The 25,243-nt window shown below is 43.8% G+C and overlaps 1 protein-coding gene and 1 long non-coding RNA gene across 2 annotated transcripts in view; one reads left to right on the top strand and one right to left on the bottom strand.

Annotated features, from left to right (window-relative positions):
• The window catches only part of LOC310667552 (neuronal acetylcholine receptor subunit alpha-7-like), a 107,985-nt gene that overhangs the window by 54,152 nt on the left and 28,590 nt on the right, over positions 1-25,243 (top strand). Inside the window, exons 3-8 of the mRNA XM_083420188.1 lie at positions 6,719-6,763; positions 9,075-9,184; positions 11,163-11,242; positions 14,734-14,901; positions 18,962-19,156; positions 20,463-20,549. Coding sequence (XP_083276314.1) covers positions 6,719-6,763; positions 9,075-9,184; positions 11,163-11,242; positions 14,734-14,901; positions 18,962-19,156; positions 20,463-20,549 — 685 coding nt within the window. The remainder of the gene's footprint in view (positions 1-6,718; positions 6,764-9,074; positions 9,185-11,162; positions 11,243-14,733; positions 14,902-18,961; positions 19,157-20,462; positions 20,550-25,243) is intronic.
• Positions 15,785-20,538, bottom strand: LOC310667943. The gene is made up of 4 exons (XR_014506458.1): positions 20,434-20,538; positions 19,030-19,135; positions 16,037-17,233; positions 15,785-15,880 (listed from the first exon to the last, which is right to left on the bottom strand). It is a non-coding gene; the product is annotated as an uncharacterized lncRNA (long non-coding RNA).

The following is a 25,243-nucleotide window of genomic DNA, read 5'->3' as shown; positions in this document are numbered from 1 at the left end:
CCCCTTCCCACGCACGTGGGGGCTGGCTCACAGCCCACGCGATACTGGGGGAATCCTCGGATGCGTCACCCCCCCCCCCGGCCAGCAATCGGCTGGACTGGGAGGCGTGGCCTGCCCTATTTAGGGCCGGCACGTCAAAGGACCCCCCCTCTTTCCCGCTACAGCTGAGCAGGTTTTCCCACCCACCCACCCACCCTTTAGGTTAGGCCCTCTGACATTGCTATGGACTTTGGTTGGTCGCCATCGAGGGGCCTGGTAGGAATTTTTTCCCAATTGGCAAATTGGCACCAGCCTTTTGGTTTTTCGCCTACCTCGTAGCAAATCGTCACAACTCCCTTTGCATTGGCGGTTAGGCATTGGTAGAAGTATTGTTATGCAGATGAAAGTGGGGGGGAAGGAAGTGCCATCCCCCAAGATGAAGGGTAGTCCGGTAAAGGATTCCGGGGTGTGTGGCCTTGTCCTAAGCCTATGGAGGTGTGGGCCCACAGCACGCCCCCGAACGGTGACACCGGGTGGAGCTCCTAGTTGATGTGCATCAGCAGGACTCCCCCTACTGGTGGTTAACCCTTGCTGGTCTTCAAGCAAGTGGGCTGAAGCCGGTTAGTTGTGAGGACCAATGCCTAAGCCAATACCGCTCAACTCTTGTGATCAATAAAGTTGTGGCCTAATTTGACCCATTAACCTAAAATCTTGTGTCTCATGTCTTTATTTCCAAGGGGGGAGGCGGGAACTCACCACGCAATAACTCAGGCACTGAAAAGGAAAGGAAAGACCTTCAAGATACAAGACTAGACTAATAATTAAAGCCCCACACATTTCCAGTCAAGGACGTCCTCAGGGCATCCATTTTGCTGTGCATTCACGGTCCTTTGTGCTCCTGATGGTATGGGGTGTTTTTTTGCAGCCCCACTTTCAATACTGCTCAACATAGGAAGCTATTTTTCCCCCCTGAATACCTGTCATGGAGGCTTTAGGGATGCAGGTGGTGCTGTGGTCTAAACCACTGAGTCTCTTGGGCTTACCAAGCAGAACCTTGGCGGTCCGAATGTCTGCTACGGTGGTGAGCTCCTGTTGCTCTGTCCCAGCTCCTGCCAACCTACTAGGTTGATAGCACACTAGTGCAAGTAGACAAATAGGTACCGCTGCGGCAGGATGGTAAACGACAATTCCGTGCGCTCTGGTTTCCATCACGGTGTTCCGTTTCACCAGAAGCGGTTTAGTTATGCTGGCCACATGACCCAGAAAGCTCTCTGTGGAAAAACACCGGCTCCTTCGGCCTGAAAGCGAGATGAGCTCTGCAACCCCATAGTCGCCTTTGACTTGACTTAACCATCCAGGGGTCCTTTACCTTTACGTGTAGACATTATTGAGCTAAAGGGACCAATGGTCTGTCTTCAGAATAAGGCAGTATAAGGCACCTCTATGAGGTGGCAAGGACATTTGGGATAATGCATTTTTGTTTAGGATTCTGGCAATGTGCGAAGTTTTTTTAAAAAAACTTTTGTACCTGAACATTTTTTTTAAAAAAATTCTCAGCTCTAGCAGTGACCTTACGTCAGAGTGCTTCTTATCCATCCACATCTGCTGTGTTGGCAAAGTGAGATAGAATCATTGTGCTCCTTTATCTTAAACTAGAGGAAGCAGTAAATAGAATTTTTTGCAGTTATTCTGCTGTAGTGGAAAAGCCATATGATTTCTAATTCAAGCGTGATAACTTTATTATGACCGCATTTCCTTTTTTTAACAGAGGACAGTCCTGCATTTGGAGGGCGGTCGGGTCAAAGCCCAGTTTAAAGATAAATAACTGTCAGAAAGTTGAGCAGAAGCCTTGAAGTTGCCCATCAAAATTGAGCAGTCTGAGCAGCCGCTTCCGCGCTATGGGCAATGTATTTCTATTTAAATTATAGCAATTATTTGTGAATGTGGCTCAGTACTTATAAATTAGCTCATATAACATTCATTCAGGTGTGTTATTTTTTTGTGATGCGTATGTACATGTACATGGTATGTACATGCCATACATTTAAAGCACATGTGCCGTTTTTAAGGGTGCTCTGTGAGGGAATAAACTACAGTTCCCAGAATTCTTTTGTAATATGATACGGTGGTACCACGGGTTACAGATTCTTTGGGTTACAGACTCCGCTAACCCAGAAATAGTACCTCGGGTTAAGAACTTTACCTCAGGATGAGAACAGAAATCGTGCAGTGGCGGCGTGGCGGCAGCGGGAGGCCCCATTAGCTAAAGTGGTACCTCAGGTTAAGAACAGTTTCAGGTTAAGAATGGACCTCTGGAACGAATTAAGTTCTTAACTACTGTACTTTGAATGTGCTTTGAAGTACGGTGTCCAAAGTAGACACTCTAGCCAAAAGTAGTGAGAAGGTTTCAAGTTCATCAGAACTCTTCTTCAAGCTGAATGTTAAGCAAAAAAAGAGGGGGAAGGGGCTGGATGGGAAGAGAACAGAGAGATAGTCCTTCTCCCCAGTATGCTCAGTTTCTATGTGCACATACCCCCCAACATTTCTCTGATAAAATAGGGACACTCTATTCAACAACAACAACAACAACAACAACAACAACAATAATAATATTTTTTACTATTTATACCCCACACATCTTACTGGGTTGCCCCAGCCGCTCTGGGCTACTTCCAACATATATAAAAACATAATGAAACATTAAACATTAAAAAACTTCCCTGTACAGGGCTGCCTTCAGATGGCTCAGATGTTTCATAACTCTATATCCTCCAACATTTTTCTGATGAAAATAGGGGTGTCCTAAGGAAAACAGGACATTCCGGGATCAAATCAGAAACTGGGATGACTCCTGTAAATCCAGGGCTGTCCCTGAAAAATGGGGACACTTGGATGGTCTGAGTGCAAGGATTTGTTTAGTTTTTATTGAGGAGCATTCGTTTATTTGAAAGGACCCAATTCTACCATTTGGCAGAGTGCTTTTGGCTTTGTGGTTGTTTGATTTATTCATGTGGCATTGTTACTCCTAGGGGAAGAACATTTTGGGATTTTGTGCCTCAAGTGTCAAAATAACTTGGCCAGATTTGAGTGCTCAGCACCTTGACTAGAAGGACAGTGTTTCCTTTTCTGCCTTAGGAAGCCAAGTGTTTTGGGCTGGGCCTGCAAGGCCTACCTGAAATCTGAATATTGGTAAAGCTCAGATCTAAGTTAACCACCTCAGTGAAAGCTGAGCCAATATCCCAAGGGGTTGTAGTCTGCAGTTACCCTTCTCCAGAGAAGCTGTTAGTCACAAGGATACATGATCTTCCATTTTCTCAAAGATGGAGATCTTACTAAATAAGGTGGAAGGCGAGGGGAAATTCTTAAAAGGATTTTGTTGTAAAATGTCAGATTATTAGCAGCTAAAACAGGAGTACATAAACCTTTTGAGTTATGCTTGCATTATAAATGAAAGTGATGCCACGGTGAATCAATGCTTAATAAAACAAAAGGAACTGGACATGAGAATAAGCTCACATGCACTTCAAAGTTTCCCCAAAGTTGGAATTGGAAAAACAGTCTATTATTTGGTAAGCTCTTTGTATTAAAATGGATGACTGTTGCAAGGGGAAGGTTGTGTCCAACTAAGAATTACTCAGAGTAGACTCGCTGGAATTAATGGATCGGTCAGTCATGCCCATTGATTTCAATTGGTCCATTCTGAGTATGACTAACATTGGATGCAGCCCAGAAAGTTGAAGATACAGAATTTGAAAATGCAAAATCTTTGTGCTCCTGGTGGAAATAAATCAGGAAGCTATCTTTAAAAGAGATGCGGGTGGTGCTGTGGGTTAAACCACAGAGCCTAGGACTTGCCGATCAGAAGGTCGGCGGTTCGAATCCCCGCAACTGAGTGAGCTCCCGTTGCTCGGTCCCTGCTCCTGCCAACCTAGCAGTTCAAAAGCACATCAATGTGCAAGTAGATAAATAGGTACCGCTCCGGGAGGAAGGCAAATGGCCTTTCCGTGCGCTGCTCTGGTTCGCCAGAAGTGGCTTAGTCATGCTGGCCACATGACCCGGAAGCTGTACGCCGGCTCCCTCGGCCAATAAAGCGAGATGAGCGCCGCAACCCCAGAGTCGGCCACGACTGGATCTAATGGTCAGGGGTCCCTTTACCTTTTATCTTTAAAAACACTGGGTGGATGGGGCTTGGAAGTGGACCAGACTGGACCTGAGTAGGATTCACTCTAGTCTGCCCACAGCCTATAAAAGCTGGCTATGCCCAACCTCATGGACCATGGTTGGCCCAAGAACACCTCTCCGCAATGCAGGCTGGCATTTTGATGCCAGTGACATTGTGTGGACGTTGCAGAAAACCTTGCATGCATGGAAAGCGCTGATCCCACAATAACACCCATCTGGAAGTGCCCACCAACAATGATATAATTAAGTAAGTGTTAAGCACCATTGATTTTAATGGGAGAGTCAAGTACTTGTTTAAATCCATTCTGCTGAAATCACTGGGACTTGAAATGTGCATTGTTTTGGTTGGATTGTGGCTCACTTAAAAAAAAAAAAAGCATTTTTTTTTAATTAAGAAGCTAGGACTTCCATACATGATTCCCACAACCATCTATGATGTGTAACATATTTGGAATGTGGCCCTTGATCTACCACAGTACAGTCAAATCTTCGTTCCTGAACAGCTCCAGATTTTGAATGTTTTTCGGAAGCCGAATGTCCGCCGTGGCTTCCGCATGAGTGCAAGAAGCTCTTGCGACCAATCAAAAGCCGCGGCTCGGTTGTCGAACATTTCAGACCAAACAGGCTTCCAAAATGACAACCGGGGTTTGATTGTATGTTAAAGGACAGTCAGACATTCAGTTGTTTATGATGCAAACAGGGCTGGATTTAGGTTTGATGAGGCCCTAAGCTACTGAAGGTAATGGGGCCCTTTATATGTCCAGCTGTGTTTTGTCAACAACTTTTTGTCGCTGTTTTTGTGTTGAATATATGCTATATGGTAATGTATGGACCTAACAGGTATCTAAAGCCATTTGCACATAACAAAATATGTATTTTATACAGTAATTGTTGAACTGAAACCAACGATATTTTAGGGAGCAGGCTAGCAGGCGGTGCCCATTACTTACACCATAGGAACCTACACAACACAAAACACTGTTGCTGTATGTAGGTTGTATTTTATTCGTTTTTTATCTTATATTTTGGAAATGTACATCCAGGTTTTTTCCTTTTAATTTTTTGGGGGGCCCCCAAGAGAGTGGGGCCCTAAGCTATAGCTTGTTTAGCTTATAAGTAAATCCAGCACTGGATGCAAACTTTATAGGACAATATCACTGAAGAATGTGGAGAGGAGCCACGTAGTTCAACTCTTTGAGCTGTATGCATGGGACAATGTGGATTAAGCCTAGACTTTTACTTCTGTGTTAGAATTATAGTACATGTTCCACTGAGGTCAAGCACTTCTACATCCTATTGATTTCAGAGGTTTGAAATCAATTTTTAATTCTCTCAGTGGGCCTCAAAGGTGCTTAACTTTGGCTAGATTGTGTCCATATTTTTTTTATTTGGACTCTATGCTATTGATTTCATTTTGCCACTCTTTTTCTTATTTTTAATATTTTATGTTGTAATGGCCTCTGGCTGAACACTTCACGACTGGATTCTGTGACACCAGAATGCTGGTGCACTTCAAACGAATGTAAACGAATATATCATTAGGATGTGCAAGAATTGCAACCACTAAAGCCTCTCCTCCTTACAGAGGAGAGGAGTTGTGAGCAGAAGCCGTTTCCTGCGTTGGCAGGGGGCATTCCAGCCCCCTACCCAGCTGGCCTGGCTGCCATGCCACGCCCCCAGGTAGCCAACCAACCAGGTGGAGGCTTGGGGGCGGGGTTTTGCCGCTCAAACATGGCCGCGGCAGCACTTCCCTTTCATTCCGCTGCTGGTTTTCGTCGGATCACCCACCTACCCTCCCTCTAGTTCATTGCTTGGTTCTTGACATTGCTATGGACCTGTGGTTGGTCGCCTTGGTTGTCCAAGGGGCCTGGTAGGAATTTTTATCCAACTGGCAAATTGGCACCGGCCACTTGGTTTTTCACCTATCTCGTAGCAAATCGTCACAACCTTTAGGTATTGCCGGTTAGGCATTGGAATATGTTTGTGTATTGGCAGGCAGTGTGTGGCCATCGCCTACCCCTCCACTTTATGGGTATTCTGGTAAAGGAATCCGGCGGTCGTGGATCCTGTCCGACGCCCTTGCTGGTGGCTACAGCCATGGCACGACCCCCGGTGACATCAGGGGGAGCTTTCAGCTGTATTTGCATCAACTGGCTCCTCCCACTGGTGGTTAACGCTTGTTAGACTCACCCCTCCCTGAGGGGGTGGAGTCACGCTCTGCTGTTTTATCCAATGCCTAAGCCAATACCTCTCACATGCTGTAATCAATAAAGTTGTGGCCTTTTTTAGCCCATTAACCTAATATACTGTGTCCATGTGTCTTCCTTATCCCCAAGCGGGTGGCGGGTCCTTGAATCACAATTATTTATCATCTGAATCTTTTTTTTAAATGCCAGAAGCTGGCTATGATGATTCCAAATTCTACCCATTGGGTGTATGTGTGTTTGGTTATCTTTCCAAGAACTAACATGGATAAAATATAAATAAAATTATTCATGCATTGACAAAAACTGTTTATTTTCATCATTCCTTTCTCCCGCTTTTTATTTTCTTTAAGGATGAAAAGAACCAGGTCTTGATAACAAATGCTTGGCTACAGATGGTAAGTAATTTTGCCATTAATCAACATAAACTATGCGACAGGTTGTTAAAAATAATGATTTTCCAGAGAAAGGTTTTTCATACGGAGAAAAAAAAAGAGAACGGAGAAGAAAATGAATTGTGGAATGTTGCTGTGCTTTTAAAAAAATAAAATAAAATCCTGATTTGATCTTATCAGATGTCAGAACACCGAGTAACTCATTTCCACATGAAGTTTTGAGCCAAAGTAAATGTGAGGCTAAGTCTATACTGCTGTTGAAAATTGTAGATGCAAGTTTCAATTCCCCCTCTGTAACATGAATTTATATAGTTATATACTTGAGGTGCCACTACTGAAAAGACCCTTTTCTTGATACCTATCAAGGAAAGGGCATTTTTGGTGGTGGCACCTCAGGTATGGAACAGCCTCCCTAGAGAGGCCTGCCTGGTGCCTTTTATGTGGAATTTTCTGTACCAGGTGAAGATCTTTTTATTCCCCCAGGCTTTTAAACTATGTTTTAAATTTGGCCGTGAATTACTTGAGCCAGCTTCTGTCCAAGGGTTTTATAAATTGTTTACTACAGTTTTTTAAAATTATTGTGGTATACTGAGTTCTTCATATTTTGTTGTAAGCTTCATGGGGAATGTTCACTGATGGGCAGCTACATATGTCTAATAAATAATAATAGACACCATCACATTTTACCTTCCTACGTTACTACTCCCTCCTGCCAGCAGCAGCCACTGATACAGAGCAGAGGCAGTGAAATGCAGAAAGGGGTGTTGTGAAATAATAATAATAATAATAATAATAATAATAATGCAGAACACTGATATGTTCTACTTTGTCTTCCCAAAACTAGTGATGTCCAGACAGTGGCGTAGCGTGGGGGGTGCAGGGGGGCCGGCCGCACCGGGCGCAACATCTGGGGGTTAGGGTGCGCAAATCCAAGGGTTAGGGGGCGCGAATCCACGGGTTAGGGGGCGCAAATTACTTGCCTTGCCCCGGGTGCTGACAACCCACGCTACGCCACTGTGTCCAGACACTTTGGACTATAGCTCCCATCAGCCCCAACCAGAATGTTTTGGCAGGGGTTAATGGGCCGTTTAGACCAAAATGTCTGGAGGGCACCAGACCGGGGAAGGGAGAGCTGATCACGTGACTCCCATATTTGGTGGCTGTTGTGCCTCTAATTTCCCTACCATATAGAGGACTTGTTCCATGTGGTGCATGAGTGGTGAACCAAAGCCCCTTTGCATGTCGGGTGGTAGTCTTTCACAGCTCCAAATGTAAGTCACCGGTACAACCCTACATTGGGAAAACTTGTACTTAGGGAGAGTAGAAGAGGCAGAGATGGACAGCTCCACTTGCCTCGGGCCTCGGACCAACTCTACAGCTGGCTGTATTGGCACTCAAGCTCAAACCACCTGTGATAGTGGCAGATTTGCTGAATCCAGATCAGCCCCAATCACATAGAAAGCGAAAAAGTACTCAGGTCAAAAGAGGTAACCCACAGCACACAGCCTGCTTAGTCTCTCAGTTTCCTAAAGTGTGTTCATCCCTGTCAGGATCACTTCTGGTATCAGAGCTAAATGCATAGGAAATTATATTGGGGGAGAGACTGGTGAGGAGTAAGGGAAACAGTACAGGGGAAACAGTGCCAGATTACCAAATAGGCAGAGTAGGCCCTGGCCTATTGGCCCCGCGATAACAGATCAAAATAATATTGAATTGATCTTGAAATTGGTTTGTTAAAATTGCTGGTTGGTCAAATCAAAAACATATTAGAAGATAATTTGCAAGGGGCACCCGCAAATTATTGACTGCCTAGGGGCTTTCACAGGGTTTAATCTGGCACTGAGGGGAAAGTTTCAGCTCCACTTGTGTTATTTTTGTACAGAATGCTGGATTTCCCCCTGTTTTGTAAGTGTTTGGGGGCAGGCATGGGTCTAAACAAATGGATCTATCACTGTCACGCGCTGTTTGAGCCTCAGTGTTTGGTGGTGGCGGTGAAACCTCTGACATGGTTTTAATGAGCTTGTCTAATGTCACGGGGTATTGTGGGCAGACAGAAATATTCTGCTGTTGGCTGCCATATTCTGGCCCTAGAGGGAGGAAGGGCAGGCAAAGGCATGGCAGATGAAGGAGGGACTTGAGATCACTGCCGAGGAGAATCTGCGAAAGAAAATTTAGAAGAGGGAGTACCATTGTGCCCCATCAATGATAAACCTCGCCTTCTATTGTTGGCATTATTCATATTGTACTAATTATGTTTGATAGCAGATTTCCCAGCATCTATGATCTTTAATTGCAAAACCATCTTTTTCCATAGTCCTGGATGGACACATATTTGTCATGGGATCAGTATGAATATCCAGGAGTTCAGAATTTAAGATTCCCATCTGATCAGATTTGGGTGCCAGACATTCTTCTGTACAACAGGTAAGGAAGGCATGTTTGAGGCTGTTTTAAAAACCCGAGCAGTTGAGGAACAGATGGAAATTGACATAGCTCTATTAAGCTCCGGGGTCATAATTGCAATTACGCAAGAATGTGTGATCAGATAGCACAATGTGATGAGCCTTGTTCTTTTACAAATCAAAGGAAATCAAACTGAGTGGAAGGAGGAGGAGAATGCTTAGTGGTTTTGCATCCAACACATTGCGGCAACTGGAATTTTACATTTTCATTGCCATGTGTAATTTGGCTGAGAACCACCCTGTTTCTCAGGGTGTTCATTTATTGGGTTGACTAAGCAGTTCGAAAGCACGTCAAAGTGCAAGTAGATAAATAGGTACCGCTCTGGTGGGAAGGTAAACGGCGTTTCCGTGCACTGCTCTGGTTCGCCAGAAGCGGCTTAGTCCTGCTGGCCACATGACCTGGAAGCTGTACGCCGGCTTCCTTGGCCAATAAAGCAAGATGACCATCGCAATCCCAGAGTCGGTCACGACTGGACCTAATTGTCAGGGGTCCCTTTACCTTTTTAAGCCCTCCAACTTACGATCCTTCAATTGGAGTCCTGTTCTTAAGCTTCATTGTAGAATAAAAGTAATGTTGGAGGATGTGGTATCGGGCAAATGGCACATGACCTAACACTGGCAAACCAAGTCAACGTCATAGAAGCCTTGTCCGGATTAGAGCCCATTGTATTTATTCATTTATTACTTAAAGCATTGCTATTCTCCCCTCCAGTCCTTAGACTCCCAAGGTGAGTTATAGAGAAGCCATTGTTAATATAACAGTACAAAATTATTGATCTAAAAAAGTAGAAGCTCAAGCAATACCAAGTGGCAACCAATATAAAAGGGGGTTATAGCTCCATTTTCTTATATACAGTGGCTGCTGACTTGTCTTTCTTTGTGGCAATTTTTAAACTTTAAACAGGAAATCTTTAAAAGTACTGCTTCTAGTACCTGTCTGAAACAATTTTAGCCATCACCAGTGGTAGGCAAATTGGTTCTTCTTGTTTGTAGGCTGTGTGAGTAGAATTAGATTTGAAGGTTGGATTTTGTGTATTTCAGGTGCCGAAACTGAATGTCCCTTTGTATAGTAACATAACAGCTGCACTGAATTGAAGGGGGACTTGAGGTTTAAAAACCTCAGTGTTTAATCCGTACCTTTTGAAGCAAGGGCAGTTTAATGCAGTTGATGCTTTGTACCAAATTTGAGCCTTCTGAGCAGAGCCTCTTCCCTAAACAAAGATGGCTGCTGCAAGATAGCTCAGTTGGTAGAGCACTAGACTCTTAAACTCAGGGTCGTAGGTTTGAGTCCCACATTGGGCAAAAGATTCCTACATTGCAGGGGGTTGGACTAGATGACCCTCATAGTCCCTTCCAACTCTACAATTCTATGATTCTAAGACAAATTTTGGAGGGGAGAGGATTTGTTTTTTAAATTGCTTTATATTGGCTGTTTCTGCCATGATTCTGGCATATAGATCTGGGTTTTATTGCCATTTAGAACAGCCACGTTGGTCATCTTTTTGATTTTTGGTCATAACCCCATTGTTAATCACTTGGGGGAAGTGAAATTCAGATTCACCATGTGAAAATGCATAAAATCTTAATTCTACATGAGTGGCCTGCAATTAATAAATATATACTGTATATATCTGTTTGTAGGGTGGAAGAAGTAATTACAGCTGATCATGCATTTTTAAAGGATCAGAGTTCAGCCTGTATTGTGTCATTCTCAGCACTGACTTATCCTCCTGTAGCCAATGATTTTGAGTTATTTATTCCAATATTTCTACTGGAAAACATAAAAAACAAAACAAAAATGGCGACAGAGATCTTCAATCAGTTTAAAGTCTTACTAAAAACAACAGGATCATCTTTTACAATGTTTTGCATCTCTTACATTTCAACAAATGCAAATGTAAACAACACACCCCACGTACCTTTTCTGCTGTCTTTTGTAGTGCAGACGAGAGATTTGATGCAACGTTTCATACAAATGTTCTAGTGAACTATACGGGATCTTGCCAGTATATCCCTCCAGGTAAGAGGCTTTTCATATATTGAGTTATCCCCTGTATCAGGAATTCATATATGTGACTGTGGATTAGAAGGCTTAAACGAAACTGTATTGATAGTATATGCTTTAATTAAAACTGCACAAACCTTTAATGAAGTTTGTGCCTGAGAGTATTACAAATGACAAAGGATGAGCAAGTAAAATCCTCAATGATACACTGGGCAAAAGATATAGGTCATAATATAGATATGGAAGCATGGGAACAATTGTGAAATCTGGACATAAAATTTACAGTGTGTTATGGTTTAAGAGAAAATTATATGAAAATGATATCTTGTTGGTATCTAATACCAAGTAAATTGGCAAAAATGTATAAATCTAAATCAAACAGATGTTGGAAATGTAAAGAGAAAGAAGGTTCTTTTTATCATATGTGGTAGTCTTGTAGTAAGGGTAAAACTTGCTGGGAAATGATATATAATGAATTGAAAAAGGTGTTCAAAATAACTTTTATATATATAAAAAACCCAGAAGCTTTTCTTTTGGGAATTAGAGAGACATAACTACCTGAGTTGTATAGAAACCTATTTATGTATGCTACTACAGCAGCAAGAACGTTACTTGCCCCAAAATGGAAAGAAGCAGATGTCCCAGCAAAGGAAGAATGGATACAAAAACTTATGGGATATGCAGAAATGGCAAAACTTACCGGAAGAATAAGAAATTAAGATAACAAACTCTTTATAAAAGAATGGAAATGGTTTATTGAATATTTACAGATAAATTGTAAACAGATTAAAACATTAGCAGGATTATTGTAATAACCTGAAGTTTTATAAGAGTATATATTTGCAGTAGGTAATTAAATGCGTAAATTAAATGAATTTGGATTTGCAGAAGATGTGAAAAAAAATAAATGTAAGGAACCGCAGAAAGAGGGGAAAGGATGTCAAGTTTTGAAGTGGTAAATGGATTGTAAAATTAATGAAATGTATAAATTTGAAAAGTATATAAAAAAGAGAGAGTATTAGGAAAGACAGGTCTTGACAAGTACCTAACACTCGGAAGTTCCTTTTTGTGATTCTGATAACCAGATGAGGTGAATATGCCACGTATGAAAACATGTATGGGGATTATTCTGTCATTGCAATCTAGAGTATAAATATGCTGTGCGGGGCTGTCGCTAAACTTACTTGTGGAAAAAGTTGTACTGAAAGCCAAAGTGACATTTGGGAGAGTGCAGAAGTTCAAAGAACAAGCCTCTTACCAACTCCTTGCTCTTCTGTTTTTTGACCAAATTGGAGTTGATCTCTTTAAAGGAGTTGGTTTCTTGAGCCACTACCGTGCCTCCTCCGTTGGGCTAAGGCAAGCTGTTGTTCCATCTCAGATAATGACACGCCATTCATAAAGCACTCTTTGATCACTGTGGGCCCTTGTCTTCCCGCCAGCGAATCCTGGAAACTGTAGATTGTTAAAAGAGACTGGGCACAGCAGCTCTGTGAGGAGTCAACTACAGTTTGCAGGATTCTTCCGAGGGAAGACATTTGCTTCAATGCATGGTGTGTACAGGGCCGGATTTAGGTTTGATGAGGCCCTAAGCTACTGAAGGTAATGGGGCCCTTTATATGTCCAGCTGTCCGTTGTCAACAACAAATTGTCACTGTTTTTTTGTGTTGAATATATGCTATATGGCAATTTATGGACCTAATAGGCATCTAAAGCCATTTGCACATAACAAAATATGTGATATTTTAGGGAGCAGGCGGGGCCCATTACTTACATCATAGGAGCCTACACAACACAAAACACTGTTGCTGTATGTAGGTTCTAATTTATTTGTTTTTTATCTTATGTTTTGGAAATGTACATCCAGGTTTTTCCCCCTTTAAATTTTTTGGGGGCCCTAAGCTATAGCTTGTTTAGCTTATACGTAAATCTGGCACTGGGTGTGTCTGCAGCCTGAGAGTCAGGGCAGGGGTAGGAGAGACTTCCCTCCACTTCTAGACCCTTCAGCCAGGTTGCCACCATTGCTTGAGGGAGGAGACACCTCAGAAGTGGGAAAGGAGGAAGCCAGGAACCAGACCAGGGTGTCCCTGGCTGCTTAGCCTACCTCTCTTCCGCCTAGCAATCAAGTGATGAAAGGCCAACTGTCACTAGCATGTAACGTAATCGAGTCTCTGCACATTCAAAACAGCCAATAAAACTTGGCTATCTAACAAAAACAAGCTAATTGTCCACCACCGCAAGTTGCACAACAAACAGCACCTTTGAGGCATTTTGTTATTCTCTCCTTTCTGCTTCTGATTTTAACTGGCGGAACATGAAATAATTAGATGACAAATAATACGTGATAAATATTAATCCCTTACATAGCTTTCGACTAGTGTCACATGAATCATTTATGCCAGAGCAGACAGCCCCTCGAGAAAAGCAAAGTAAATCAAAGACAAAGGGGGGGGGGATGTCGGGTTTTTACTGGAGAGCAAGTTATAAGAAAATGAAATCAATTCCAAGGGAATATATGGCCATTATATGCTCTTTTATGAATGTCAGCACACGCTCCAAAGTGTCTTTGTTGTCGTTTTTTGTTGAAGAAGCATTGCAGTTGTAATTTGAAACAGACTTGTAGAACGTTTGGTGATATGCAGTAAACAGAAGTTTGCAAAAGTAGTATAATCCATGGAACTTAGCTAGACTACGAGCAGGTTGCAATTTTCACAGCTGATCAAAGTGCATGTGGTCATGCCCAATTTGTGGGTGTTTAACCAGGATCTGCTTCAATCATGTATAAAGCAGGGTCAGGTGAGTTGGGCCAGGCAAGAATCTCTGGAATGTCTTTCAGTAGGAACGGTGCCACTACCAAAAAGTCTCTGTACTTGATAATTGCTTCAGCTGACTTGGAGGAGGCAAAAGGAGAAGGTCCTTTGAAGAGGATCTTAAGGTTCAGGTGGCATCTATGGGAGGAGGTACTCTTTAAGATAACCTGGCCCAAGTCTGTAATAGCATGAAGAAGTCTCTCCTCACAAAGCTGCCCATCTTGACATTTCCTACCTCCTAGTGAAGTGGGAAGCATGAAACATTACTACAATTAAGAACATCTGCTTAGCAGTATGGATGACGACCACAACTAGCAATTCTGCTGTTGCTCTCCATTTTGTTTGCGGTGGTTTGATACGCCACACAGCCCCTAAAGTAGATGCAATGCAGCTAAAGCACCTGAGATCTGTTTCTTGGAGGCTTAAGCTCCATGCAGCTTAACTGTGAGGCACCAGTTATTATTTTCAATCAGCTTTTTCATCAGATGGTCCTCTGAAGACCATGACTGAAACGCAGAATTATAGGCACCGTTTGTTAGCAGATCAATTTGGAATGCATTTCAAAGCTGTCTGCTCCCTTGAACTCTTGATAACAGGTGGATATGACTGCAATTTCATTCCCCTTCCTCTCTTGCCTTTAAGATCTCACTGCTTTCCCCCTTTAGAAACATTTACATGCCCGTTTCTAATTACTTACAGGCATCTTGAAGAGCACATGTTACATTGATGTCCGCTGGTTTCCTTTTGATGTGCAGAAATGCGATTTGAAGTTTGGCTCCTGGACACACAATGGCTGGCTGCTTGATCTACAGATGCTCGAAGCTGATATTTCCAATTACATATCCAACGGAGAATGGGATTTAGTGGGTAAGTTGGCTTTATTAAACGAACCTAAGACAAGTGAATCTAATCCAGTCTTCCCTAAACTTCTGTTAATGGAGGAACACTGTCTTCCCCCACTCCAAATTAAAATTGCAAGCAGGGGCATGCTTCACTCTGAGCATATGCTTAGCAACACTCAGCAGACATTCATGCCCTCTTTGTGTGTTGCTAAAGGGATGTGGGTGGCGCTGTGGGATAAACCACAGAGCCTAGGACTTGCTGATCAGAAGGTCGGCGGTTCGAATCCCCGTGACGGGGTGAGCTCCCGTTGCTCGGTCCCTGCTCCTGCCAACCTAGCAGTTCGAAAGCACGTCAAAGTGCAAGTAGATAAATAGGTACCGCTCCGGTGGGAAGGTAAACGGCGTTTCCGTGCGCTGCTCTGGTTCTCCAGAAGCAGCTTAGTCACGCTGGCCACATGACCCGGAAGCTGTATGCTGGCTCCCTCAGCCAGTAAAGCGAGATGAGCACCGCAACCCCAGAGTGGGCCATGACTGGACCTAATGGTCAGGGGTCCCTTTACCTTTACCTTTTTACTCTGGGCATGCCTCTTATTTGGAACAGAGATACCAAAAGCACCCCAAAGTGGTTACTCCAATAGCAAGAAGTGGAGGTGCATACTGTCAGGAGTTCAGCCTACACTCGAGTAGGACCCTGGCAGAGACACATGCCCGACTGGCATGTTCCCTCCCTCCTCGTCGATCTTTCGGGAGCTTCAAAACCTTTTTCTGCCCGAACATCACAGCAACCAATGTCAACCGACACGTGCACACTTAGTTTGTGCATGGCTTGCGTGACACACCTCAGCAACTCAGCATTTTGGCTAATCTATTTACATATAAACACACACGGAGCACTGCAACATGGCTCCCTCTCTCTCTAGCATCAGACAGCAAAGAGAAAAAGAACAAAGGACAAAAGTCCCACTTCACGGAACACAGTAACACAAACATCCTGTCTTCTCAGCCTTCTCGGTAGTGGCGTCCGCCCTGTGGAATGCCCTCCCATCAGATGTCAAAGCGATAAATAACTACCTGACATTTAGAAGACATCTTAAGGCAGCCCTGTTCAGGGAAGTTTTTAAACTGTGATATTTTACTGTATTTTTTGTTTCTATCATCACTTCCCACTCTGTGGAGTCAAAACAGATACCATCATGTGAAAGACAACAACACCATGACTGCAATCATAGAGCAGGAATTCTAACACATACCTGATCTCCCATCCCCAATGCCTCTGCGGCTTATCAGGATGGAGAAATGGCGGCAAGGTCAATGTGGTGAACATCCACCAGATGGGCTCTGCTGATGTGTTTGCGCTGCATCAGCCTCACCCTAACACTGCCTCATCCTCTGCCTCCCAGTAATCTGCAGCAGTGGACAGACTTCAGGCTTGTTGTCTGATCTACGTTGTTTTCTTCTTTAACTAGAGCACCAGCTGGAGCCAGGTGCAAAAAAACCATGACAGTTAGAATTAAAGAGCAAGGTGCCTCTGAATACGTATGAGAGCTGAGCTGATCTCACAGTCCTCTTGCACAGAAGCCAACCTCTGCTTAGCCTTCTGATTTCGGGGGTTTGGGGGAGAGTCATTTTGTTGCCGCTGATGATGTACAACTGGGAGTCAGCAAACCTTGCTGATCTAGTGCACATCACCAGGAGATCTACTGGTGCAACCCAACCCAGCTTCTACCCATCTTCAAACCCTCCACCTTGGAGGGGGGCAGGGACTGCTGCGGCCACAGGTGCCGCAAGGTGCCTCGTGCGCCACAGCCTCTCTCCACCTCCAGGTTTGGAGAGGTCTGGAAGCCCACATTCTGCAGAGCTACAAAGTGTTCATGGGAGCTGGGGGAGCCTGTTGGATGTCAAGGCCTAGTCAGGAAAGCTGCCAGCAGCAGCAGCACACAGGGAATCCACTACAAAGGCCTTTTTTCAGGGACAACAAAAGTCCAGAATGTTGTTCCTGCACTCATCATCAGTGCTGCTGCCACCAGCTCAGATAAAGAAAGGGACATCTCATTTTATGAGATCTCGCTCCTGCCAAGGGAGTTTGAGCATTCGTCATTCTTTATTTTCACCTCGATGGCTGGCGTTTTGGGAAGGTGGCCTCCAAAACAGGGCAGCTTCTTCCAGCAGATGTTGTTTTAAAGGCACAGCGCTCTGAGCTTCCCCAGACCTGCCCTTTTAGGGTTTGTGCTCAGGCTGCCCGGCAAACCCAGCCAAGGCTTGCAAGACTCTCCGGGCATGCCCCTTTAAGGCTTGCTTGGCCAATCCAAAGCCCTGCCGAAAATGAACCAACATTTTCAAGAGAGGTGCCAGGGAATCTATGGAAAACAGAAGTAACATCTGTTGTATGCTAAAACAAAAAAAAAGGTATAAATCATTTCAGCTCCGCTGTGCTGTTGAACAGCTTGAAAAGTGCAAGCCATCACGCTGGACATTATAATAACCATTGATTGTTGCTTGAATCTGATGGAGAGCTTAAAGAATGGGCAATTACATGTTATAGTCCTATAATGACATTTGCCAGAGGAGGGATGGATACTGTATTTCTTATGACAGTTCTTTGGAAATGTTGACGATTATCATATGGCGTGTTTTTCACCAAATTCCAACCCCACCCCCGCCCTAGGCTGGATAATAGATTTGTATGGATTTTTCAGTATGTGTACAAAATGAAATGCGTAGAGAGTTGCATTAGCCCCAGGAGAGAACTAAATATCTATCGGCAGGCTTTGCTTTCTCACCTTATTTCCCGAGATGCTAAGAATTATTACGTCCTCGAGAGTTATTGAGAATAAGTAGAGAAGAGGCATTAAGGCACAGCTAGAGGGCAAAGCCTTCAAAGTCATCCAAACAATTTGTAATAGAGGAAGGATGCCTGGAGGAGCAAATGTAAACGGGATTCAGGCAAGCCCTGTTCTCTCAGCTGCAACCATCTGCCATATGGGAAAGTAGCTAGCTGGGATCTGGGGATTGCTTGCTCATGCTCTGGCCATGGACACTGCAGAAGTCTGCCTGCATTGGCTAGTGCCGGTGACGTCAATTGCTTTTGAGTTGGCAACCATGTCAGCACCTAAGAGAAGTAATTACAAGGCCAGGGCTACAGACAGGCAATTGGCAGGAGGGAGGGTATGTTAGGGAATCCCCAGTGAGAGCTGCTTCCGTGATGTCATTTCCCCTTTGATTATGTCTCTAAGGCCTAGTGGCTTCAGCCATGGCTATAGCCACAATACAGTGGAACTTTGGTTCTTGAACAGCTTACTTGACAAACTAATCGGCTCCCGAACACCGAAAACCCGGAAGCAAGTGTTTTCAGAAGCCGAACATCCGATGTGGCTGTTGGCTATTATTTCTGGGGCACCTGCGCCAATCGGAAGCCATGCCTTGGTTCTTGAATGTTTTGGAAGTCGAACAGACTTCCAGAATGGATTACGTTTGAGAACCAAGGTACCACTGTAATTCTGAATTGCTGCCTGAGCAGAAAGCATGATTTATCAGTTCATACCACAGCTATGGTTCGCAAAGCATAGAAGAACTTCCTAACAGTAAGAGCTGTTCGACAGTGGAATTTGCTGCCAAGGAGTGTGGTGGAGTCTCCTTCTTTGGAGCAGAGGCTTGACAACCATATGTCAGGAGTGCTCTGATGGTGTTTCCTGCTTAGCAGGGGGTTGGACTTGATGGCCCTTGTGGTCTCTTCCAACTCTATGATTCTATGAAAGCATGACTTGGTGTGACATCTGGATTGAGCCCAATTAAAAACATATGCAGCTGCCTTACACTGAGTCCTTGTAGGTCAGTATTCTCTACATGGACTGGCAGTGGTTCCCTGGAATTTCAGACATGGAGTCTTTCCTTGGAGACACCTGGTACCTTCTGCAAGCAAAACAGATGTTTTGCTGATGAGCTGTGACCCTAATCCATGGCCTACATTATTGGAAAATGAGAGTGGAGATTGAGGAGCCAGACCATAGACCTACTAACGCAGCCAAAGGCTGTAAGAATGCAGTGTATTTCTCCTCATTTCTCACTTCAAATTTGCTTCTTTGCAGGTGTCCCAGGTAAAAGGAATGAGTTGTACTATGAGTGCTGTAAGGAGCCATATCCAGATGTGACTTACACCGTGACAATGCGCCGCCGCACCCTCTACTATGGGTTGAACTTATTGATTCCATGCGTCCTCATATCAGGCTTAGCGTTGCTTGTTTTCTTGCTGCCAGCTGACTCTGGAGAGAAAATATCCTTGGGTAAGAGCTGAGGATTTAGAGCTACTCCACACATTGACAGAAGCGGGACACAGTGGTGGTAGGATTCTAGAGTGTACCGCTTTAGAATGCAGGCATTCCTATTTTTGAAGAGTTAACATGTTTGTTTGGGTTTTGAAACACCCCAAGCATCTGAGAGGAAAGTTTAGCACAATCAACTGCCTGGTGTTCTAGGTTTTTTTTACATGCGGGGGAGCATTCAAAAATATGACCACCCCAGCTTTATAGCTGATAGTGGTTCGGCTTTAAATTCGTACCATCTCAGTTTACCTCCCCAAGACTTGTTCTTGTGCTGCCTGAGAAGTGTGGAAACCACTGAGAAACTGCACGGGAAGTCTCATGCCAGTGTCACCCTCTCAGAACTAGGCTGGCTAGTTATGCATCACTACAACAAGAGGACACCAATTTGTATAACAGCCGCATGTGGTTATAGGTATATATCAGGCATGGGCAAACTCCGGTCCTCCAGATGTTTGGGACTATAATTCCCATCATCCCTAGCTAACAGGACCAGCAGTCAGGGATGATGGGAATTGTAGTCCCAAACATCTGGAGGGCCGGAGTTTGCCTATGCCTGGTATATATACACATAAATCGCTATGGTTGAATCCAGGGTTTCCCAAACTTGGATCTCCAGAGGTTACTGGACTACAACTCCCATCATCCCTAGCTAGCAGGACCAGTGGTCAAGGATGATGGAAATTGTAGTCCAAAAACAGCTGGAGGACCCAAGTTTGGGAAACTCTGGTTGAAACAGAAGGACAACACATGTCACCATAGTGGGGAAGGCAACAGTTGACTTGTGCACCTGCCCGGTCTGCTGTGCAGGTGTGCCCAACTGTTGATGGGCAACTTCAAAATCCCTGATCTACATTTTTTAAATAGTTCCTCACCTTTAAACAAGGCATGGACTGGACAGCCCTCAAGTAGATGCCTTCAAATAGAAGCGCCTCAAAATAGAAGACTGTCTTCTGTTAAGCATGACATGTGGCCGACCTACTCAAAAGTAAGGAAAATGCAGGTTAAGAAAGGAGCCAGGATGACACTGGCAGAATGGGCATTGCATGGACTGCAATGTGTGAAAGAGCTGTAGTTCTGCTGGACCTAGCAACATATATTTCTCTGCACCCTTGATTTATTAGGGTCTCCCGAGTTGACGTTCTGAGATCAATATGTAATGTTTAATTGCATGCCTAATCAAAGGAACACGCTCACTGTTCATAATCTTTGAAACAGAAAGCATTCAGATCTTGCCTCACCTTTTGTCTCCTTCGCAATTTGATTGCAGGTATTACGGTCCTCCTGTCTCTCACAGTTTTCATGCTGCTTGTTGCTGAGATCATGCCTGCCACCTCAGATTCCGTCCCCTTGATAGGTATGTCGATGGGCGCTGGCGCCTCACAACCCAGCCAAATTTGCAGCACTTTCAAGTGCCCTTGGTTTCTCTGGAGGGAGACAAGCATGGCCTTAGTTCTCCAGCTGAAACGAATGAGACTTGAAAACGTCTTCACTTTATTTAGTGTATGAAGGAGGGAGGAGGGAGCCATTACGGTTTGGGGGGGCTACACACACCCCAGATCACTTGTCAGGTCTTCTGTAAATAGCGGTTCTCCTGGCTGCTCATGAAGGGGGGAAATGCCTGAAGGTGAGAAGGCTGTGTGAAGGGGGAAAAGAAGGAAGATGGGGCTGTCAGTGGGGCAGAAGTGAGTGCAATAGACATGGAAAAGTGGGTAACCTTGAAAATAAATGGGGTGAAGGCGATGACGAATAATGTTTGTTAAAGGTAAAGGTAAAGGTACCCCAGCCCGTACGGGCCAGTCTTGACAGACTCTAGGGTTGTGCGCCCATCTCACTCAAAGAGGCCGGGGGCCAGCGCTGTCCGAAGACACTTCCGGGATACGTGGCCAGCGTGACATCGCTGCTCTGGCGAGCCAGAGCCGCACACAGAAACGCCGTTTACCTTCCCGCTAGTAAGTGGTCCCTATTTATCTACTTGCACCCGGGAGTGCTTTTTTTGAACTGCTAGGTTGGCAGGCGCTGGGACTGAACAACGGGAGCGCACCCCGCCGCGGGGATTCGAACCTGCCGACCTTTCGATCGGCAAGCCCTAGGCACTGAGGCTTTTACCCACAGCGCCACCTGCGTCCCTTTGTTTGTTAGCACCATTTTATTAGTCTTTGTGAGAATATTCGTTCATGGCAAACCTCATCCTTTCCTGCAGTGCTTGTAGGACCCTCATACCTATGGGACCACCTCTCCCAGTATGCCCACGGAGGACCTTAAGGACCATAAATAGCAACACCCTAGAGGTCCCGGGCCCTAAGGAAGTCAGATTAGGGAAGCTTTTAATGTTTGATGTATTACAGTATTTTAATGTTTTGTTGGAAGCTGCCAGAGTGGCTGGGGAGGCCCAGCCAGATGGGCGGGGTATAAATAATAAATAATAATAATTATTATTATTATTATTATTATTATTATTATTATTATTAATCAACCAGAGCCAGGGCCTTTTCAACACTGGCTCCAGCCTGGTGGAACTCTCTGTCTCATGAGACCAGGGCCCTGCAGGATCTGATTTCTTTCCGCAGGGTCTGTAAGACAGAGTTGTTCCGCCTGGCCTTTGGCTTGGAATCAATTTGATTCCCTCCCCCTCTTTCTTTTTTCCTTTCTTCTCCTGTGATGGATCTCCTATTTGGGGACTTCCCTGTCTTTTTTCTGGCCCATGTAGGACCAGTTTGGATAGTAAGCCTTGTGAAGACTTGATGTTTTCATCCCCCCAAAAGTTTTGATTTGAGTTTCCACTGAAATGAGGCTGCATTTTAATGTTTTAATGTTGTATTTTAATCTTGTTTTTTAAGTTGTATTTCAATCAGTTTGTTTTATATTGGGTGTTAGCTGCCCTGAGCCCAGTCTTGGCTGAAGAGGGCAGGGTATAAATATTTATTTTTTATTTTTTATTTTTTATTCTAAGGTTAAGTTTTCACCCACTTGGTCAGTTCTGGAAAAACTGTTACACAGAGTGGTAACTTGAATGTTGAAACCAGTACTTCGGACGGAGACTTCAGAGCATTGCTGAAGTTGCAATGCTGTGATTCCTGGGAGGGTGTCTCTGGAGAAAAATAAGAATTTTATTATTTATATGCCACACATCTGACTGGGTTGCCCCAGCCACTCTGGGGGGCTTCTGCCAAAATGTAAAAACACACAAATATGGTAGATTGGACCAGAGAGGGAGGTCTAATATTGGAGCTTCCCTCTCCCATCTGCCACAGAAGCTCCTCTGAAGTTTTGGTCCAGCTGATGTTGGCGCTCTGGTGGTAGAAGAGTCATAAAGGGGATGTTCTGGAGCGTTAGGGAAAGTGGCTTGGCTCTGAAGGATCCTAAGCCATCCCAATCCCCTCACACATACACCCAACTTGGGGAGATATTTAGAGAAACTCCTGAATGTGACTAAGTATTTTCCAATGGAAGATTGAGCCTGGATAGCTCAGTTGGTTAGACCATGGTGCTGATAATGCCAAGGTTGCAGGTTCGATCCCTGTATGGACCAGCTGCATATTCCTGCATTGCAGGGGGTTGGACTAGATGATCCTCAGGGTCCCTTCCAACTCTACAGTGCTATGCTATGATTCTGCTATAATCCCTTTTATATTAATGATTAAATTTTCAGTACCTTCGCCAGCAAACATCTCTGAAGTAAAGGGTGGGAAGAACTTCATTCCGATGAGAGTGATATCTGGCTGCCTTGATATAGTGCATATGAAGGACATAGCTGTCAACGCTTCCCTTTTCTCAAGGGAAATTCCCTTATTCCGAATAGGATTCCTCGCAAGAAAAGGGAAAAGTTGACAGCTATGATGAAGGATGCTTTTGTCTCTAGGGCTAACATTACAGGTTCCTTTCCTCTTTCTTCTCCTCCTCTTCCTCTTCCTCCTTATTTCTCTTTCTGTGTTTTTTCCCTTCTCCATTAATTATTAATTATTGTATTATTAAAACCGTACAGAACCCAACAGAGGTTTCATTAACTGAGAATAAGTACAGTAATTCTCCCAGTGTTATTTTTCTTAAGGACACATCTCTGCAAAGTTCATTGCAATTTCCGCTTCTCTGTAAAAAGCTACGTTAATTCAGATTAATTTGTGCATTCTGTCCACTGCAAACGCTTTCCTCAGCCGCCTCGTAGGGTGCAATGGCTCATTATATTTCCTGTGGTGTGTTAAAACCTTTGCTGCCACTAACAGATTTTTTAATAAGGCTCTTATGTTTACATATAGCAGGGTGCAGTTTTTTAACCAACCGAACTGCAAAAAGGATCAAGTCTTATCTTAACCGCTCTCATTATAAAGCCAGTTTATACCTCTGCCCCAGATGTTTCCACCAAAGACCATTTACATCAAATAAGAATTAAATTAGCATTTCCCCCCAAATCCCCAGCAGTTAGAACTCTTTTTTGTAATTTCTTTGTGGTGTGAGATATCATAGGTTGGTAGGGATGTAACAGAAAAACTACAGTGAGCCTTGGGCTCACATGCAAACTCTTCTCCTCTGGCCTGACCACAAGGAGGCATTTGGAAATTCTCGCATTTTAGCTTGACTTGCCATGTAATTTGAACTTGGATTAAGGCCATATTCAGATGATGAAATCTCAGTATAACAAGCCACTATATAAGCAAGTGTCACCCACCCACACGGAACTGTTTTGCTTCTCCTTTCATAGAAGCGGGGAAATAAACTGGGAAGCCACAGTGAACCATAGCTGCCTATTATGTTTGAACTGAAGAACCATGATGGATGGCTTCCAAACTATCTAGGATACTCAGTCAATTTTAAATCATGGCTTTATATCCTAGCTTACTTAGAAGCTACTAACCGTAGTTTCCCAGTTCAGTAGAAACGGGAAGCCACAGTTAGCTGCAACTTCCTAGCTGCATGAGAGTTATTCATGTCCTAATTTATAATTAAGCCAAGATTTGATCATCCAAACATAGCCATGATGTGCTTAACCTTAGCTATGCTTAGCTGAAATAAGCCAACTTCAAACCATGGTTTCTGAGGCTAGCTTTTTTCAAGTTGAGATTAACTACAGTTTATGGTTTAGGCACTGCATGCTGAATCTAAAACAGAAGTGGAAACTTCTAATCTCCTTGTGCTCAGTGGAGTGGAAGCACTCCCTGCAAGCCACATTCCCTGAGGCTCATTTTCAGGTTAAGTACTTAATTCGTTCTGGAGGTCCATTTTTAACCCGAGGTATGATTTTAGCTAATGGGGCCTGCCGCTGCCACTGCGCTGCCGCTGCACGATTTCTGTTCTCATCCTGAAGCAAAGTTCTTAACCCGAGGTACTATTTCTGGGTTAGCGGAGTCTGTAACCTGAAGCGTCTGTAACCTGAAGCATATGTAACCTGAGGTACCACTGTAATGCTAAACTATGGTTTACCATTGTGTTCAAATGCAGTCCATCTGTATAAAATTTTCTTTGAATTCAAAGATAATGAAAATGGTTAAATCAAATCATGTACACATTCCCGAAGTATTTTCACTTTCATTTTTAAAACATCTTTTTCTCTTCCTAAAGAAACTTACAATATAATTAAGACTCTTTTTCACAGCACTGGTAAATGAAACAAAATGGAAGGAGGTGAAGAAATGGGGAGAGCCCCATCTCAATGATTCTGAACCTCTTGGAATTAATTCAGAACTATCCAAGAAAGCAGGAAAAAAGCATTTGGAAATGTTATTTGGAAATATTATTATTATTATTATTATTATTATTATTATTATTATTATTATTATTAAGAGTATGATCCTTTCTGAAAAGTGGATTGTGTAGAAGAACTCAGCACATCTCAAATCAACAGGAATTCACTAGAGTATACACAATAAGGCAATATTGAAGATATTTAAATATCCACTGTGAAGTGAACTGGCTTCTAACACAGTCGTACCTTAGTTGCTGAATGCCTTGGAACTCATACATTTCGGCTCCCGAATGATCGAAAACTAGAACTGAGTGTTCCGGTTTTCAATCAATTTTCAGAAGCTGAACGTCCAACGTGGCTTCCATGGCTTC

The sequence above is a fragment of the Podarcis tiliguerta genome (genome assembly GCF_965153285.1).
Source record: "Podarcis tiliguerta genome assembly, chromosome: 17".
In the NCBI taxonomy this organism is placed as follows: Eukaryota; Metazoa; Chordata; class Lepidosauria; order Squamata; family Lacertidae; genus Podarcis; species Podarcis tiliguerta.
This window is presented reverse-complemented; position numbering and strand designations above follow the sequence as displayed.